The sequence below is a fragment of the Lynx rufus genome, unplaced genomic scaffold (assembly GCF_022079265.1).
Source record: "Lynx rufus isolate CCGP_SWC_20201006 ecotype Redwood Valley unplaced genomic scaffold, mLynRuf1.p SCAF_8, whole genome shotgun sequence".
NCBI classification, from domain to species: domain Eukaryota; kingdom Metazoa; phylum Chordata; class Mammalia; order Carnivora; family Felidae; genus Lynx; species Lynx rufus.
This window is the reverse complement of record NW_025814896.1, coordinates 15,218,681-15,236,658: the sequence shown is the minus strand read 5'-3', so window position 1 is coordinate 15,236,658 and position 17,978 is coordinate 15,218,681. Positions and strand designations below refer to the sequence as shown.

Here is a 17,978-nt window from a genome sequence, read left to right as displayed (position 1 = left end):
AATTTTTTTTAAAGAAATGAGGATTTGGAACATTCTACCAGGTGAGAAAAACAACAACATTAATCAGCTGATGCATTGCTGGCTGAAAGCAAGGGAATGTGGATGAATAGTGTGAGGAAGAAGTCAAAAATATCAGCCATGACTTTCTGATCAGAAAAGAGGACCATAATTTTCTCTTCCTTGCTATACTATGGATGTTTATAAATATAAATGTCATTAATATTGTATGTGTGTGTTTATTTTAGTTATTTTCCATCTCCCATGTTCTTCTACTATTTTATATTATGTGAGCAGGTAATATTTACATTAGAATTTTTTGCATGGGTGTTTTAGTCAGTATTGTTCCATAACAATCCCCCACCAGTAAATCTCAGTGACAGCAACAACAAAAGTTTATTTGTCTCTCACACATAAGCAGGAAAACAGATGTCTAACTAGTCTAAACTGGATTTGACTGAGCTTAGATCCAGGCCAAGGGTAGAGTCAACTTTTGATCCTTGTGTCTCTCATTCTTCTTGGACCAATTGTTTCTCAAGAAACACTCTTCTTGTGGCAAAATGCAGAGCTCAAAAGAGGAAATCCAACCTGCAAGCATATTTCAAGCCTGATATTATTCTTTGACTAAAGCAAACAAAAGGATCAAGTCCAAAGTCAAAGACCTAGAAAATACAGAGGGAGTACAGTCTGTCCACCTGGAGGCCATTGGAAGAGGGTCGATCTATAATAATGGATTTGAGGGACACCTGGGTGGCTCAGTCGGTTAAATGCCTGACTTCAGCTCAGGTCATGATCCCACGGTTTGTGGATTTGAGCCCCACATTGGGCTCTGTGCTGACAGCTCAGAGCCTGGAGTCTGCTTCGGATTCTGTGTCTCTCTCTCCGCCCCTCCCCTGCTTGTGCTCTGTGTCTCTCTTTCTCAAAAATAAATAAACATTAAAATTTTTAAAATAATAATAATAATAATAATGGATTTGATAAGGTTAACAAGAAAGAGGTTAACTTAATTACTATAAATGCATATGCATCCAGTGTATTCACACTTTGCATTTCAAAATAGAGAAAAGTCCCTTCTGAATGACTCTGAAATTTTTAGAAAACTATGGTAGTATAAAGAGTGTGAACATTATACTGGAAGCAATGGACAGGATGGAGGGGAGCTAGGAAGATAGAAGCAGGAGGATAAGGAATAAGGCTGTCTGTACCTCTTATATTCCACCATTTAAGTAATGTGAAAGAAGTAAAGCCCTAATGAGGTATTCTCTGTAGAGATGGTGAATAAGTGAAAAAAAATTGTAGTCCAAAAGAGCAAAAGGAAGAGTAAAGGGAAGGTGGTGAAGCCAAAAATAGGGATCAGAGATTTCGCCTTTGTTGGAATCTGGGACTCTCCTGATGGGAACTTTTACTAAGTCCTTTTGTGTCCCATCTACACATCCTTATTGGAACAAACTTTTTCAATTCAACCAGAACTAAGTGAGTGTCTGGATAAGTACAAGGAATTATTTCAGTGAAGGATCTTAAATGGGAGTTTGACTGCAGCACAAGAATGCTGCATAACAGAGGTATAAAGGAACTTGAAGGTCTTAGGAAAACTGTGTATTGATTCAAGATACAAATGATAAATATAGTAGTGTATGTGTATGGCTGAGTTGCTTAAGAAAACTTTAATGCAGCAATCAATCAGAGAAGCTGGTCCTGGAAGTTGAACACCCAAGAAGGGAGTTCAGGGCAGAAACTTTCCATTAGACAAATCCAGGGAATCTTTTGGAGCAGTGGTGGGAAGGGCTGTTTAAGCAAGTAGTATTAGGCTAATAAATAAAATATCTTGCATCGGCATTGACCAACAGAGTGGAAAGAAGTCACAGTGACATTGGGACAAAATTATTCCTGTGGAGCTATGACTTTAGATCTTTTCCCAGTTAGCCTTAAGTGCTCTGGTCCTAGTGACTTGGCATAACAGTTTCCATATGAATACAACAGAGAAAGGTTAGAAGCCCAGGGGCACAGTCCTAAGGTAGAAATACATACTGAGTGTACATACAGAGTGTATACAATATGGGTACAGTGGCAAGATACAGTAAGATCCTTGGAACATATCTACGAATGCTCCTGAGAGCTAGATTTGTTCCCAACAGATCAAGTTTGTTTTTCTGGAGTTCAAATGCTAAAAACTCCCTGAGTCCAGGGGTATCTGCTTGTAATTCCCTCATTTACCATAGGCATATAACATGTGGTGGGCACAAGGGGTGAGATGGTGGGACAAACAGTAAATGGAGGATATGAGGATGAGCTCCTAGGTTTGGAAGTCCCAAGAGTTACAAGGACAGCAACACAACAACTCAAGCAGCCTTAATAGGAAGAGATATGAAGACAGACTTGGAATTGTAGTCATCATTCGTCCCAAATTTTGCAAACAATTGGCACTAGCTACCTCTGTTCACTTGGAAATCAAAGAAAATCCTTATTTCTAAGCCATCACTCATGTAAATCCCCCACCAAACTCTTACCTTTTGGCTTATGCATCTATGGCTCTTAAAACATAACAGCACGACCTCTGAACTCATGTGCTTTGTGAGGTTCCTACTTTGAGAATGCACAAGTTCTCCCGTGTGCCTTTTCGGTAGGAAAGCTATAGTTATAGCCACTGCAGTCTCCCTGCGAACTTCTGGCAACTTGGGTGTCAAGCTCCAAGTACGATCTGAAATACTTCAGAAAAATGCCCAATTGCCTTGGGCTCAGCACAAGGAAGGAAGGAAAGGAAAGAGTGAGGGTGTTCTTTTGATGGAGGAGTACTTGGAGCCCCAAAGGTCCCTGCTCTAAAAGACTCAAGGAGAAAAAGTACACAACAAAACATGTAAGATCCCAACAACTAGGACTTATTAAATTGCTAACTTTGGGTCAGACACTGTATACTTGCTATCAGCCAACTCCATGACTCCTGGGCCCTGGGATTTGCCAAAGAAAAGGAGAGGCATGTACCAGGGTCTGGGAAGGAAATCAGGGCCATAATAACCCAACCCCAGAGGCTGGCCCCAGACTCCTTGACTGCAAGGGGTTTCATAGCTCCACCTAATATCAAATTTGCACCCCCATTTTTGTCCATGGAACCAACAAACAGGCATCAAGCTTTTCATGGCCAGGTTCTACCATGTCTGGGCCCACAGCTCCATCATGGCGGTGCCAAGCAGCTGAAATACTTCTCTTCACCCAGTTGCCCACTGTTGTTTAACCACATGTTGCTTTTATTACCTACCACCTCAGATCTATTTCCCTTTTTACCCTCAAACTCCTGGTTGGACAGACACAATTCACATTCCTTCTTCCCACAACCTTAGAACCAGAAGGATCTGTGCAATTATTTGGTCTAATCTCTGCATTTTAAAGTTAGGGGCACCTGGGTGGCTCAGTCGGTTAAGCGTCCGACTTCGGCTCAGGTCATGATCTCAGGGTTCGTGGGTTTGAGCCCCACATTGGGCTCTGTGCTAACTGCTCAGAGCCTGGAGCCTGCTTCAGATTCTGTATCTCCCACTCTCTCTGCCCCTCCCCTATTCATGCTCTGTCTCCCTCTCTCTCAAAAATAAGCAAACATTAAAAAAAAATTAAAGTTAGAATAACTGATAGAGAAAGGGAGGATATGTTCGAGGCCACATAAAAAGAAAGTGGCATTGGTAGAGTCAAAGCACAGTATCTTGGGTCTTGCTTTGTCCCCATGGGTTTAATGGGCTGTACTGATGCAGAAGCATGCGGTACACTTCTCTTGCTTTCAGACCCCTTGTAACATAGTGTCCATACTCAAGTATGCAGAACTCCTTCACCTGCAACATGTACTCATGCAACCAAGTTTTAGAGTCCCACCTCTTCTCTCATAGCCAAGCTTTCAAGACTTAACCGGGGAACTCTGAAGTATCAGGAGCAGTGGCCCGGGAAGCAGTTGGGATTCCATGAAGCTCTGATAGCATTAGCTTCATGGTGGTCCCCCTGCCAGGCACACACTTCCTGACTCAGGGGGATTTGTCTGCACTATTGGTATGTCCACTCTTACCATCAACTGGAGTCAGTTTTATTAAGCTTTTCATACACAAAGTACCTAGTTACTTACTTCCTTGGGCCGCTTTCCAGAAAACCATCCACTCAGAGAAGTCAGAGATAGATCTTACATTCCATCAGCCTTTTGTCATTAGGCATTCCTTCCTAAACTGAGAGCGAAACTGTGGGTTCTGATTACAGGAAAGAATACCTCCCTAGTGCATTAGGAATTCCTGACCTAGAGTCTAGCCTCGCAATATTCTAACACTCCTTCATGGTAAAGGCTAGGGCAAGAATGTAGCCCCTCCAGGGGTCTCAGTCCTGCTCTACTATGCCATTCAGTCTAATCATCTGGAGCAGTGAGTAAAGCACCCAGAAGGGTTCAGGTGAACCTCCTACTTGATTTTATCAGGACAACACGGAAGAAATTTCATCTGAGATAAGATTATCCTTTTAGGTTGGGACGTAGAGTTTTGGTGGTTCGTCTTGCATTTAGTTCCCATCTTCCCCACTTCACTACCTCTCAGCCCTTGGGGCAGGACAGGATGTAGCTAATGAACAAAGGGGAATCTTATGTCCCCAGAGTCCCATCCCCTCCTATCCACCTTCAAAGCAGCATGATGTCCTAGAAAAGATAATTTAAGTTAATGTGAAGACCTGGGTTCAAATCAATTTATGGTTTTATTTATTGACATTCAACCTTGTTTTGAAGGATTTAAGGCAGCTTACCAGGATTCATAATACATACTATTCAAATAAATAAATTTAGCCTATCTAAGTAAGACAGAGGAAAGAAGATATAAAAATAATAAAGTATGGTAAAACTATGCAGAAGATTAGCACAGCAAATACATGCTACAAGGATCACAGACACTTGCTATGAAATATCATAACTAGGGCACCTAGGTAGTTCAGTTGGTTGAGCGTCCAACTCTTGATTTCAGCTCAGGTCGTGATCCCAGGGTCGTGGGATGGAGCCCTGTTTGGGCTCCACACTGAGAATAAAGCCTGCTTAAGATTCTCTACCTTTGCTCCTCTCCTTAACCCATGCTCGTTCTCTCTCGCTCTCTCTCTCTCTCTCAAATAAAAAATAAATAAAATAAATATAAAATTAGCCCTAAGCTTTGGTAATAACAACACAACAAGGGCAGCACAATCAGTTACAACTTTTAGAGTAAGCATAAGTTTAGCCCAAAAAGATACCCAGGAACAGTGGAAATAATCATGGTAGTAAACAGCAAAAGAGACAAGCTCTTCCACATGTTCTCAAAGAGGAAAGACTGTGCAGTAAGATGGACGACACTCTCCATGATGACCTCAAGTTAGATTCCAGGAAGTTTTCTGGAGCTATTTCTCTAAGGGTTTTTAAGCATAAGCCAACAACACACAATTCAATGACAACAGCTCTTTGGAGGCCCTACGTGGTATAATCCATGGATGTGTTTCAAGAACTCAGAAGAAAAAAGGCACTAATTATCCTCTTTTTCCCCCACAGGCCTCCACAATATTGTTTTTCTTAGTCCACTTTTAGGAAGGCATTGAGAAGCAATAAATTTGAGGTCATTCTCCCCAACAAAATCTGACTTGCAAACAGATTTTGAGTTTGGCAGAAAAGACTAATTTATCATGAAACTCATGTAGTTTAAGCTCCAGATCCGTCACTTGCTTCTCTCAGGATGAGGAAAGGAAAGAACAACACCGTCCAAGCCCAGAGACAGCCATCACTGTCCCAACCCAAGATGGGGGATGGAACGGTGGTGGGCTGGGGGGTATATCCTAATAGGGATCTTAAGTTACTTCTGTGTTCGTGTCTGGACAACCCTCAATGACAATCTGCCCCTGGTTGCACCCATCGGTCAAAATGCTCCCATGTTTGACCTCAGGCAGAAGTAGCAATAAGATGTTGCACTACAGCGTGCTCGGAGCCAGAGTTCAAGGTTTCATGGCCATATCATGAACCCAAGACAGGCACAGTGAGGGTGGTGAGGACTTGGTGGAGCTGGATCAGTGGCTATTAGGCTGCAATGAGAGTCCATTGGATCCAGATCAAAGAGCTAGAATTCTCCAAGGGCTTGCCCCAGGCATGTAGCACCACCTGAACCAGAAACTATGAAGAAAGTTACAGATGTGGCTTTGCCAGTGTTATCAATCTGGAAAGGATTTTTCCCAAATAATCAGTAACTTATTTTTTTATTGAGATATAATTGAGATGTGACATTGTGTACATTTAAGGTATACAACCTGTTGATTTGATAAATTTACATATTACAATATAATTACCACTGTAGCATTAGCTAACACCTCTATCAAGTCACATAATTGTTATTTCTTTTTTGTGGAGAATGATTACAATCTAGTCTCTTAGCAACTTTGAAGATTATAATACAGTATTGTTGACTATAACCACTATGCTGTGTATTAGCTCTCCAGGACTATAACTTTAAATTTTTGATCAACCATGCTAGAGAAAAGACTGAATTATCTTTCTGTTCTCCCTATAGAAATAAGATATTACAGAATCACTGTCATAATAAAAGGTGATCAAAGAATAATCAGCCACAAAATATAGGAAAAGGGTATTATAAAGATATTTTAAATAATGGTAATGAAATGTTATTTTTCTAGGATTCATGATGTTTGATATATTTATAAGCTTTTGGAAACATGTGATTTTTTTGTAATTTCTTTTTTCATTCCAAGTACATATTCACTTACCTACCTAATTTTTTATCTGTAGTTTTGTATTGTTCCATTGCATTATCTTTCTTTTTTTTTAATTTTTTTAACATTTTATTTTATTTTTTGAGAGACAGAGAGAGACAGAGCACAAGCAGGGGAGGGGCAGACAGAGAGAGGAAGACACAGAATCAGAAGCAGGCTCCAAGCTCTGAGCTGTCAGCACAGAGCCAACACAGGGCTCGAACTCACGAATCGCAAGATCATGACCTGAGCCAAAGTTGGAAGCTCAACTGACTGAGCCACCCAGGCGCCCCCGTTGCATTCTTTTTCTAAAGTAAGGTCCCAAAATTATACAGATTTCACGCTCCACAAAACCTGTTGTAGCCTTTTATAATAAATCAGTAGCATAATAAGTAAACTGTTTTCCCTGAATTTTGAGAACTGCTCTAGCAAATTGCTCAAACCCAAGGAGGGGATCATGGGAACGTCCAATTTATAACTGGTTGGTCAGAAGTACCCTTAATAACCTGGACTTGCCCTTGGTATCTGATGTGAGTAGAGGGGTGCGGTCTTGTCAGACTGAGCCCTTATCTGTGGGATCTGATGATATTTCCAGGGAAATAGTGTGAGAATTTAGTTAAATTGTAGGGCACCCAGCTGGTGTTACAGAATTGCTTGATGTGTGGAAACACACACACACTCACACCTGGTCTCAGAAGTGAGGCAGTGCTATCGTACAGTCAGGAGAGTAAAGGACACACAGGAGGAGTGTGTTTTTCCCTTACACTAACCAAAGTGATTTATAGATTCCATGCAATCCCTATCAAAATTCCAAAGGCATAATAGAAAAAACAATCTTAAAATTTGTATGGACCACAAAAGACCCCAAATAGCCAAAGTAACTTGAGAAAGATAAACAAAGCTGGAGGCACCACATTTCCTGATTTCAAACTACATTTAAAAGCTACAATAATCCAGGGTGCCTGGGTGGCTCAGTTGGTTAAGTGTCTGACTGTTGATTTCAGCTCAGGTCATGATCTCACAGTCCATGAGATCAAGCCCCATGTCGGGCTCTGTGCACTGACAGCACGGAACCTGCTTGGAATTCTATCTCTGCTTCTCCACTGCTTGCTCACTCGCTCTCTCTCTCTCTCTCTCAAAACAAATACATTAACTTTTTTTAAAAAGCTACAGTAATCAGGGGTTCCTGAGTGGCTCAGTCAGTTAAGTGTCCAACTTTGTCTCAGGTCATGATCTCGCGGCTCCTGGGTTCGAGCCCCGCGTCGGCTCTGTGCTGAGAGCTCAGAGCCTGTAGCCTGCTTCGGATTCTGTGTCTCCCGGTCTCTCTGCCCCTCCCCTGCTCACACTCTGTCTTTCTCTCTCTCTCCCAAAAATAAATAAACATTTTAAAAAAATTTTAAGCTACAGTAATCAAAACATTATTGTATTTGCATAAAAACAGACCCACAGGGTGCCTGGCTCAGTCAGTTAAGCGTTTGACTTAAGCTCAGGTCATGATCTCCCAGTTCATGAGTTCAAGCCCCACATCAGGCTCTCTGCTGTCAGCGCAGAACCCACTTCGGATCCTCTGTCTCCCTCTCTCTCTGCCCCTCCCCTGCTTGCTCTCTATCTCTCTCAAAAATAAAATAAACATTTAAAAAGAAACAGACCCATAGACCAATGAAACAGAACCAAAAGCCCAAAAATAAACCCACGCATATATGGTTAGCCAGTATTTCACGAGGGAACCAAGAATACACAATGGGAAAAGGATAGTCACTTTAATAAATGATGCTGGGAAAACTACATGTTCACGTACAAAACAATGAAACTGGACCCCTATCTTACACCACTCATGAAACTTAATTTGAAATGGATAAAGAAGAGTATAAATGTGAAAGTCAAAATTTCAAAAGTCTTACAAGAAAACAAAACTAAGAAAAAATAAATTTGTCCCATATTCCTAGGTATAGTGAGTTCAAATTTTGATTCCACTTACAAAATCGATGGGTGACCTTACACATATAACTTAACCTTGGCCTCAATTTCTTCATCTATGATGGTAATAATTGCATGAAACTCACAGTGCCCGTGACTTTTTTGAAATTTAATGATTTTGTGTAGATAGATAGATAGATAGATAGATAGATAGATAGATAGAGCCTAGCATATAGGAAGTACCGTAGGGGTTAGTTACTATCATTACTATTATTGTTTTTATTACATTCTTCCTGTTTCACCAGGATCAGTCTCTTCCTTATTGTGGAAGGCTGAAGAGAAGAAAGGAAGCAAGCCTTTTTTAATTTTTGCCCTAATTATTCTATTCTCCATGATTAAACTTATGTTAGCAGCTCTGAAGCTTTAGTTTCTATAGTTTCTAGATGAACATGGGACTCACTATCAGGGGTCTAATCAGCTTGGGACCTTCAGCTTCATGGCTGGGTACCCAAGCATTCACTGTTCAACTCAACACCTAGTAATGCCCAGTCCTGGCCCTTGGGGTAAGCGAGTTCAGCCCTCTCAAGTATCAAGGCCAAAATATAACATCAGTTGATGCTAAGACTCTCCTACTTGCTGCCTGCTGCATCATGAAGCCTGCTGAGTTGGGATTTCTTCTAGGTCTCTTCATCTTCTTCTTGCTGACTACCCCATTAATGGGTGGTGTTGCTAGACTTGCTGAAATGATATGTGGAGACCTCAAAGGTATGAACCTGAAGCAGAAAATAAATCCAAAGACCAATTATGAATGAGGGAGAAAGTGGTAAAAAAGAAAATGTGATATACAGCTGGTCCATGAAGGTTCTCCTTTTGTGTTATTACCCATAGATTCTTAGTCCTTTGACTCTGGGAATTGCTTAATCTAGGGGTCTTGTGGATGTCTGGTGAGAAAAAAAAAAAAACTATGATGCAAATAACACCCTTCCAGATAGGGCCGTCTTTTGAAGGGTGTCCAAAGGACCAAAAGTATTTTGAATTAGGGGTTTTATGACAAATTTCAAAGATCTCAGACCATTCAAGAGTACATATTGAGATGAGAATAAAGAGGGGTTGGATACTGAGAAAACAGGCATTTTCAATATCTTGGCTCCCAGTGCATAGAGAACACTTGAACGCATGGCCCCTGTTTTAATAAGCTCACAATGTAGATGTGAACGATAATGAAGCTTTCTTCCACAGATCATGAGTACAGGCTTGGTGCTTCTGGAGCATGGGAAGGTGGCAGAGTCTACCCTGCAAGTCAGACACCCCAAACTCTGGCCCAGCCACTTAGCAAATGTGGGCTCTTGGTCAAGTCACTCAATCACTTACCACACATTTCCAAACTAACATGAGGAATTTCTAAGGGCCCTGGAAGGCAAGATCTCCTGCTGAGTCCTAACTAATTCCCCCTAACTCAATGGGAACCTCTCATGCAGATCCTTGCAAAATGGATATGAATCCTGGCAGCTGTTTTGAAATTCACTTTAGATTTTTCTACAACCAAACCTCCAAAAGATGTGAAAGTTTTATCTTCACTGGCTGTAATGGCAACCTTAACAACTACAAGCTTAAATTAGAATGTGACATAGCCTGTGTTGAAGAATACAGAATAAAGTAAGGAGTCCCATCTTGCCCTTGGTCCTTGGGGGAGAGGAAAAGGAGAGGCTCTGAGATCCTAGGATCCCTGGTTGGGATGGGAAGAGGGAGGATTGTCCTAACCAAAAAGTTTAATAGTTGGGTTGGATCTCAGGATCATTTGTCATTTTTCAGTTAGGAAATCAAAAGTCCAGAGGAAAAATAGTAGTCACCAGTTATCAGATAATTACCATGTGCCAGGCGCTGCCCTAAGCAATTTACATATATTGATACAATTTAAAATTAAAATCACCCTAAGGTAGATTTGTATTATTAAAGTGGCAGATTAATAAACCAACTCCAGTAGAGGTAACTAACTGGCCCAAGTTCACATTAAATGACATACCAAGGTTTCTAACCAGATTTGATGGTCACCTACAGCTTGACCATTTTACATGCACAGGTTCACCCAAACCCAATCCTTGTGATCCTAGACCTGTGATCTCTCCATAGCAATATCCTGTTTTATACAACTAAGCTCTCAGCCCAAATTTGACCATTCCCCAGTCATTGGAACTAGAAGAAGGTCTATGGAGGCTAACAAGGCTATGGTATGGCTGACTTCTAGGAGAGTGAGTTGGAAAGTAACCTTGGGTGTAACTCAAAAATGGAAATTTTGTTTTATTTATTTAATATTCCTAGTGAATTTTTGCAATGCCTGGCACATAGTAGACAATGACTAAGTTTTAAGGGAATGAAAGAGTAAGAGATCAATCAATGGAACAGGGGGGACATTGAAAGATATGGCATCCTCAGGACTTCCCCTGGGATAAAAATGACTTAAATTAATCGAGGGAAACTTTTCAAAACCTATAACACAGATTTTTGTTGTTTTTGTTGTTTGTTTGTTTTTGCTTAAACAGGGAAACCAAGTAAAAAAAGTCAAGAGTTGATACATCATTCTGAAACATAGCTGTAAGAAAATTCAAACCAATTTTAAGATCTTTGTAATATTTCCATAACCCTGGAAACTTCCATCTGTTTGCTATTTTCCTGACTTCAGTTTTATCTTTCTTGAGAAATAACTGTATGACCATTAAAATGAAAGCAACTTTGTGTCAGTTTTCCCTGCTCTCTGAAATGTCTCTCCCCCACCTTATCCAGAGTTGAATGTCAGCTGGTTCCATCCTTAGCTGCCCTCTCCCCATTGAACCATTTCTTATACATGCACACAATGTTTCAGGTGTGACAAACCAGATCTGTAGAGGTTTATATCACCTCCCTTCTCAGGTTGAACTAGTTAGTAGAACCAAAGTACCTAACTTGTGCTCCTTTTTGCCCATGAAACCAAAATGAGCAGAATGAGCCCTGAGCCTCACATTCACATGAAATACGTGTCCTTGCACTCATGACAAATGTTTCTTTGTGACACTTCCTGATTCATGTACACCAAGTCAGGAGCCCCAGTTAGCTTAACTAGCCTCCTGACTTGATCCCTATTAATAAGTAGTTATTTAGACACTGTTTAGTATCTCACTCATTGAAATTTGACTTGGCTGTTCTTAGTCATTCTGGCAAAATAACTCAATTTCAATCAATGACTGTGTTTTACTACCAAGAAAATAATCACCCAGACACTAGCTGCCAAGTGTCTGAATATAATGCTACAAGGTTCGACATGGCCATGATCTTCCCAGCTGTAGGACACTCAGCTTGACCATCTTATCTCTGAATTTATCCAAACATCCCTGTCCTGCATACTTTCCCTGTCCATCCTATTGACCACGTCCAATCCCTTACCTGAGAATGCATCCTGGACTATTAGTAGCTAGGGCCAACATCAGAGACATTATAAACCAGTGAGATCCTGTAACCAGACATGCAAGCCTGGTCTTTTCTCAGTCTTAAAAATAAGAAAATTAATCCCCCAAATTGAGACCATTTTCTGCAAGAGCTCTGATTACTTCAAAATTAGGCCTTCATCCAAAGAGAGTTTACTCTGAACAGGTGAAGCCCAAATTCTGGCATGTTTCAATTTTGGTGAAGACCTGGGAATTACAAATTCTTCTTAAGCCAAATAAGCTGTTGGAGACATGCTGTGCACTCTGAAATAATAGGAACTAGGCTAACCTGACTGGTTCACATAAGCGGAAGTTCTGAGATTTTCCTTTTGCAAGTCACGAAGCTGGGTGTCCCAGAAATAGACAGTCTTTCAGACAAAATAACATATTCCCCCAGCCTGTTTGCTTCTTCTGCTAACCAAATCCTGGAAATGCTGGACAAGTAAAAAGAAGGCATAAGGATATGAATAACTAAAGTCAAGACTAAGAATTTTTTAAGTTTATTTATTTGTTTTGAGAGAGAGACAGAGAGATAGACCAAGAGAGAGAGAATCCCAAGCAAACACCGCATTGTCAGTGTGGAGCCTGGCATGGGGCCCAGATCTACAAACTGCATGTTCATGACCTGAGCCTAAATCAAGAGTTGGTTGCTTAAGTAACTGAGCCACCCAGGTGCCCCAAGACTAAGAATTTTTTGAGGAAAGAGGGCAGTGTTATCTTGGTGAGAAAAGAAATAGATGCCCAAGACAAATTGCTGGGCACCAATGGTAAAAGAAGGAGTTGGATGAAAGCTTTTGAGTTATATTATTCTCCCCACCACAAAAATCTGGATCTATCACCATCCACATCCACAAGATACTACAAGTGCAACTGATATAACAAAGTGGCGGTTCCAGAGCACAGCTATAGTAAGAAGTATATAAAAACAGGTGCAATTGGACTAGGCAGACACAGAGTTTATTGTTTATCCTTCTTCCTATACACACTGCGGGATAATGGCTAAACCAAAGAGAAAAAAAAATTGCCATAGAAAACACATCTAGGGCAGAAACGTAGAAATGTTCCCTAAGCAGGGAGGGAGACAGAGGGAAAGTGTTATTTAGGAAGTAGCAAATGAGTGTAAGTAAGACCAGATTGTATTATTGTGGAGTTTTGACTGGAATTCTCCACCACCTACTTTGAATCAACCAAGAGAAGTGCAAGTTACCCCACCAACCACCCATCCACCACATACATATGAAAATTATAACAGGAAGCCTCACTAAAATGGAGTTGGGAGGTGTCAGCAGGGGGAGCTCTACCTCTCCTAGTCAATTGTAGACCAAGCAGGAAGAGACAGACTTGACCTTGCATGTGGATACTACTCTACTCTTCCTGCCTCAGGAAGAAATACTTCCTCACCCCTTTGGGCAAGAGCTCAGCCAATGAGAAGCCACCATACTTTGAACTCCCACTATACTCCAATGGACTTTTAGTTTATAACAGCCCTCCGAACCTACTCCTTTTCTCATTAAAAAAGTGTACCTCTCCTTTGTTCCCCAAACTTGCCTACAGTTTGGCCACAGCTTGTTTGTCCAGATTACAATTCTCTTTTGTTCCCCCAATAAACCCATATTTTGCTGGTAAAATAATTGGTAGTTTTTAGTTTTAAGGTTAACACACCCAATAAAAGCAAAACCGGCTCATATTTCCACAAATGATCACAAACAAAATTTGTCACAAACATGTAAACAAAGAGAAACAACAAGCTAAATAACCAATATTAAATAACCCAGAATTAATTGAAGGGATAAATGAAATAGACATAATTAATATTCTCAACTAGGTAAGAGTGGATATGGGTAGGTTAAAGCAGGAACATGTATTATCAAAGAAGAACCAATAAAAAATAATAGGATTTGGAAAATAGAAAAGGTGACCTAAATGACACAGTAACTCGAGATAAAAATAAAGGATACAGCCAAAGTACGAATTAGTGATGGTAGAAGATTAGGTCAAGGAGCCCTCTGAAATACCAGAAAAGAATAAAGAAATTTTAAAATATGAAAATTAAGGTAAGGCGATATGGCCAAGCAGGAAACACCAGGAATCTGTCTCCCTGCCTAGACAACAATGGCACTTACAAAATATGTCTGATGGAACTATATTCAGAACTGGAGTCTACTGAGGTTTGCAACTTCCACAGGAAGGCTTAGATGGTAATTGCAATTAATTTTAATCAATTTCAGTTCTTAGCATACTAGTAGCTACACATTCTCCACCCTCATCCTGCCTTATGGCAGGCAGCTGTGCACATGTTCCTGGAGCAACTTAAACACAGCTTACAGCAGCCAGGTAGGCAAAAAAGGATCCCCTCTTCCAAATGTCAGGGATCCAGGCTCTGATCACTGATTGCTGCCTCTGATCAGAGTGCACACAAAGAAGCACCTCCCCTCATTGTTGCAAGCCCCTCCCTCTCATGCTAAAGTGACTTCCAGGTGTTTAAAGGGCCAGTGCCTTTTTTCCCTCCCTTTATTTTCCTCTCTTTCCTTTTGGGAGCCAGACATTAAAGACTAGGACATTCAAAACAACTGTATGTATAAGGAAAATTAGAAAGTGACCATACACACCTAGGAAAAGATATGAGAACACCTTAAGTGTACATTTAAGACTGTTCCTCAACACAGAGACAACCTAAGCAATCCAAAAAGCAAATAAAACCTCACAAAAACAAGAGCAAAATAAAACAACACCCTGGGAAAGCAAGAGAATCTAATTTCCAGAATTAACCACATTATTAGGTTCAAATGTCCAGTTTCCACCAAAAAGAAATCACAAAGCATGCAAAGAAACACAAAAGTATGGCCCATTCAAGTCAAAATAAATAAATCAGGGGCACCTGGTTGGCTCAGTCAGTTAATTGTCCAACTCTAGATTTCAGCTCGAGTCATAACCTCACACTTCCTGAGACTGAGTCCCACGCCGGGCTCTGCACTGACTGGGACTCTCTCTCTGCCTCTCTCTCTGCCCCTTCCCCCTCTCAAAATAAGTAAACTTTAAGTAAATAAATAAACAAACAAACAGAAACTGCCCCCCCCGAAAGATCTGATGGCAGATCTGCTAGACAAAGATTTTAAAACAACTGTCTTAAAGATGCTCAAAGAAATAACATGGAGAAAATCAAGAAAATAATGTATGAACAAAACATAAATATTAATAAGAGATATTTTTTAAATCTTTTTTTAAACTGTTTATTTTTGAGAGAGAGAGAGCACAAGCAGGGGAGGGGCAGAGAGAAAGGGAGACACAGAATCTAAAGCAGGCTCCAGACTCAAGCTGTCAGCACAGAGCGCAATGCGGGGCTTGAACCCATGAACTGTGAGATCATGACCTGAGCCAAAGTTGGACGCTCAACCAACTGAGCCACCCAGGCGTCCCTATATTTTTTTAAATCTTTAAAAAAAAAAAAACTTAAAAGAAATGCTGAAAATGAAAAGTACAATAACTGAAATGAAATTTTCAGTAGAGGGATTCAAAGGCAGATTGAAGAAGACACAAGAAAAAAAGAAATAAACATGAAGATAGAACCATGGAAATTATCAAGTCTAAAGAGGAGAAAGAAAAAAGGTTGACAAAAGTGAACAAAACCTTAGAGATGTTTGGACACCATTAAACAAACCAAGATATGCATCGTGGGAGAAGAAGAAGAAGAAGAAGAAGAAGAAGAAGAAGAAGAAGAAGAAGGAGGAGGAGGAAAAGAGGAGGAGGAGGGGGAGGAAGAAGGAGGAGGAGGAGGAGGGGGAGGAGGAGGAGGAGAAGAAGAAGAAGAAGAAGAAAGAAGAAGAAAAAGAAGAAGAAGGGAGAAGGCCAGAGATACTGTTTGAAGAAATAATGACTGAAAACTTCCCAAATTTGATGAAAGATAGGATTATAAATATCCAAGAAGTTCAACAAACTACAAATAAGATGAACTCAAAGAAATGCACACTGAGACACATTATAATCAAACTTTCAAAAGCTAAAGACAAAGAGAGAATCTTTAAAGCAGCAAGAGAAAAGTGACACATCACATACAAGGGATCTTCATTAAGATAACAACAGATTTCTCATTAGAAACTTTAGAAGCCAGTAGGCAGTGGGCTAATACAGTAAAAATGCCAGAAGAAAAAAACCATCAACCAAGAATCCTATATCCAGCAATAGTGTCCTTTTAAAGAGGAGGAGATAGGGGATCAACCAAGATGGCAATATAGGATTCTCCTGAACTCCCCTCCCACCTTGAACACTGAATGTACAGCTACACATGGAACAATTACTACTGAAAAAAAAATCCAGAAACTAGTGATTCCTACACACTGGGCAAATGAGAACATACTCATATTGAAACAGGTAGAAAAGCCTGAGACACTCTCATCATAAATGTCACCGCTAAAATAATAAATAAATAAATAAATAAATAAATAAATAAATAAATAAATCCCACCCCTAGCACAGTGCCAAACAATCAGGAAGGAACTCCCAACTCCCAGCTTTTTGAGGAGCAAAGTGTTTCAAACCCAAATTTAGTGCCCCACCTAAGGAATGGGCCCCCAGAACACTAATTCTGAAAGACAGTGAGATTTGCATCAACAAGACCTATAAGATTATAGCAAACAGCAAAAGAAGCAGTTAATGGGTGCATGAGCATAGCAAGACCCTCCCCTGAAGATCAGCACCAAGTTCATGCTGTGCCAGGTCCCCAAAATTTGGAGTTTTGATACCAGCTCCCCAAAATGTGGAGCCTGCTTTGGATTTTCTGTCTCCCTCTCTCTCTCTACCCCTCCTCTGTGCATTCTATCTCAAAAATAAATAAATAAACATTAAAAAACAAAGAAAGGAATAGAGAAAATCTCCAGAAACAACAACTTTACAGGTAATACAGTGGCATTAAATTCATATCTATCGATAATCACTGAATGTAAATGGACTAAATGCTCCAATCAAAAGACATAGGGTATCAGAATGGATTAATAATTAAAAAAAGACCCATCCATATGCTGCCTACAAAAGACTCATTTTAGACCTAAAGACATCCCCAGATTGAAAGTGAGGGGATAGAGAACCATCTATCACGCTAATTGACTTCAAAAGAAAGCCAGAGTAGTCATACTTATATCAGGCAAACTAGATTTTAAACCAAATACTGTAATATGAAATGAAGAAGGGTAATATATCATAACTAAGGGGTCTATCCAACAAGAAAAATGTAACAATTGTAAATATTTATGCCCCCAACTTGAAACACCCAAATAGATAAATCAATTAACCACAAACATAAAGAAATTTATTGATAATAATAAATTAATAGTAGGGAACTTTAACATCTCACTAACAACAATGGACAGATCATCTAAGCAGAAAATAAACAAGGAAACAATGGCTTTGAATGACACACTGGACCAGATGGACTTAAGAGACATATTCAGAACATTTCATCCTAAAACAGCAGAAAACACACTCTTTTTCAATGTACATGGAACATTCTCCAGAATACAGCACATACTGGGTCACAAAATCAAGCCTCAACATGTATGAAAGGTTGAGATCAAAACATGCGTATTTTCAGACCATAACACTATGAAACTTGAAGTCAACCACAAGAAAAAAATTTTGGAAGTAAACCAAAAGAGACTTTTTTTTCAATTTTTTTCAATGTTTTATTTAAATTCTAGTTTATTAACATATAGTGTAGCATTGGTTTTAGAAGTATAATTTAGTGACTCATCACTTACATATAACACCCCGTGCTCAACACAAGTGCCCTCCTTAGTACCCATCAACCATTCAACCCATCCCCTGCCCACCTCCCCTCCATCAACCCTCAGTTTGTTCTCTTATGGTTTGCTTCCCTCTCTTTTTTTT

The 17,978-nt window shown here is 40.0% G+C and overlaps 1 protein-coding gene across 1 annotated transcript; it reads left to right on the top strand.

Annotated features, from left to right (window-relative positions):
• The first annotated feature begins 9,290 nt into the window (after nt 1-9,290).
• On the top strand, nt 9,291-10,300 carry SPINT4 (serine peptidase inhibitor, Kunitz type 4). The gene is made up of 2 exons (XM_047069138.1): nt 9,291-9,405; nt 10,119-10,300. The coding sequence occupies exons 1-2, from the start codon at nt 9,291-9,293 to the stop codon at nt 10,298-10,300; spliced, it is 297 nt and encodes a 98-aa protein (XP_046925094.1).
• Nucleotides 10,301-17,978: the final 7,678 nt, after the last annotated feature.

What these genes read in the sequence shown, in the direction of transcription:
- SPINT4 (XM_047069138.1), top strand. Translation starts at nt 9,291, where the DNA reads ATGAAGCCTGCTGAGTTGGGATTTCTTCTAGGTCTCTTCATCTTCTTC. An exon ending in GATATGTGGAGACCTCAAAG is followed by an intron (nt 9,406 to 10,118) that starts GTATGAACCTGA and finishes CCTCTCATGCAG; the next exon opens with ATCCTTGCAAAATGGATATG.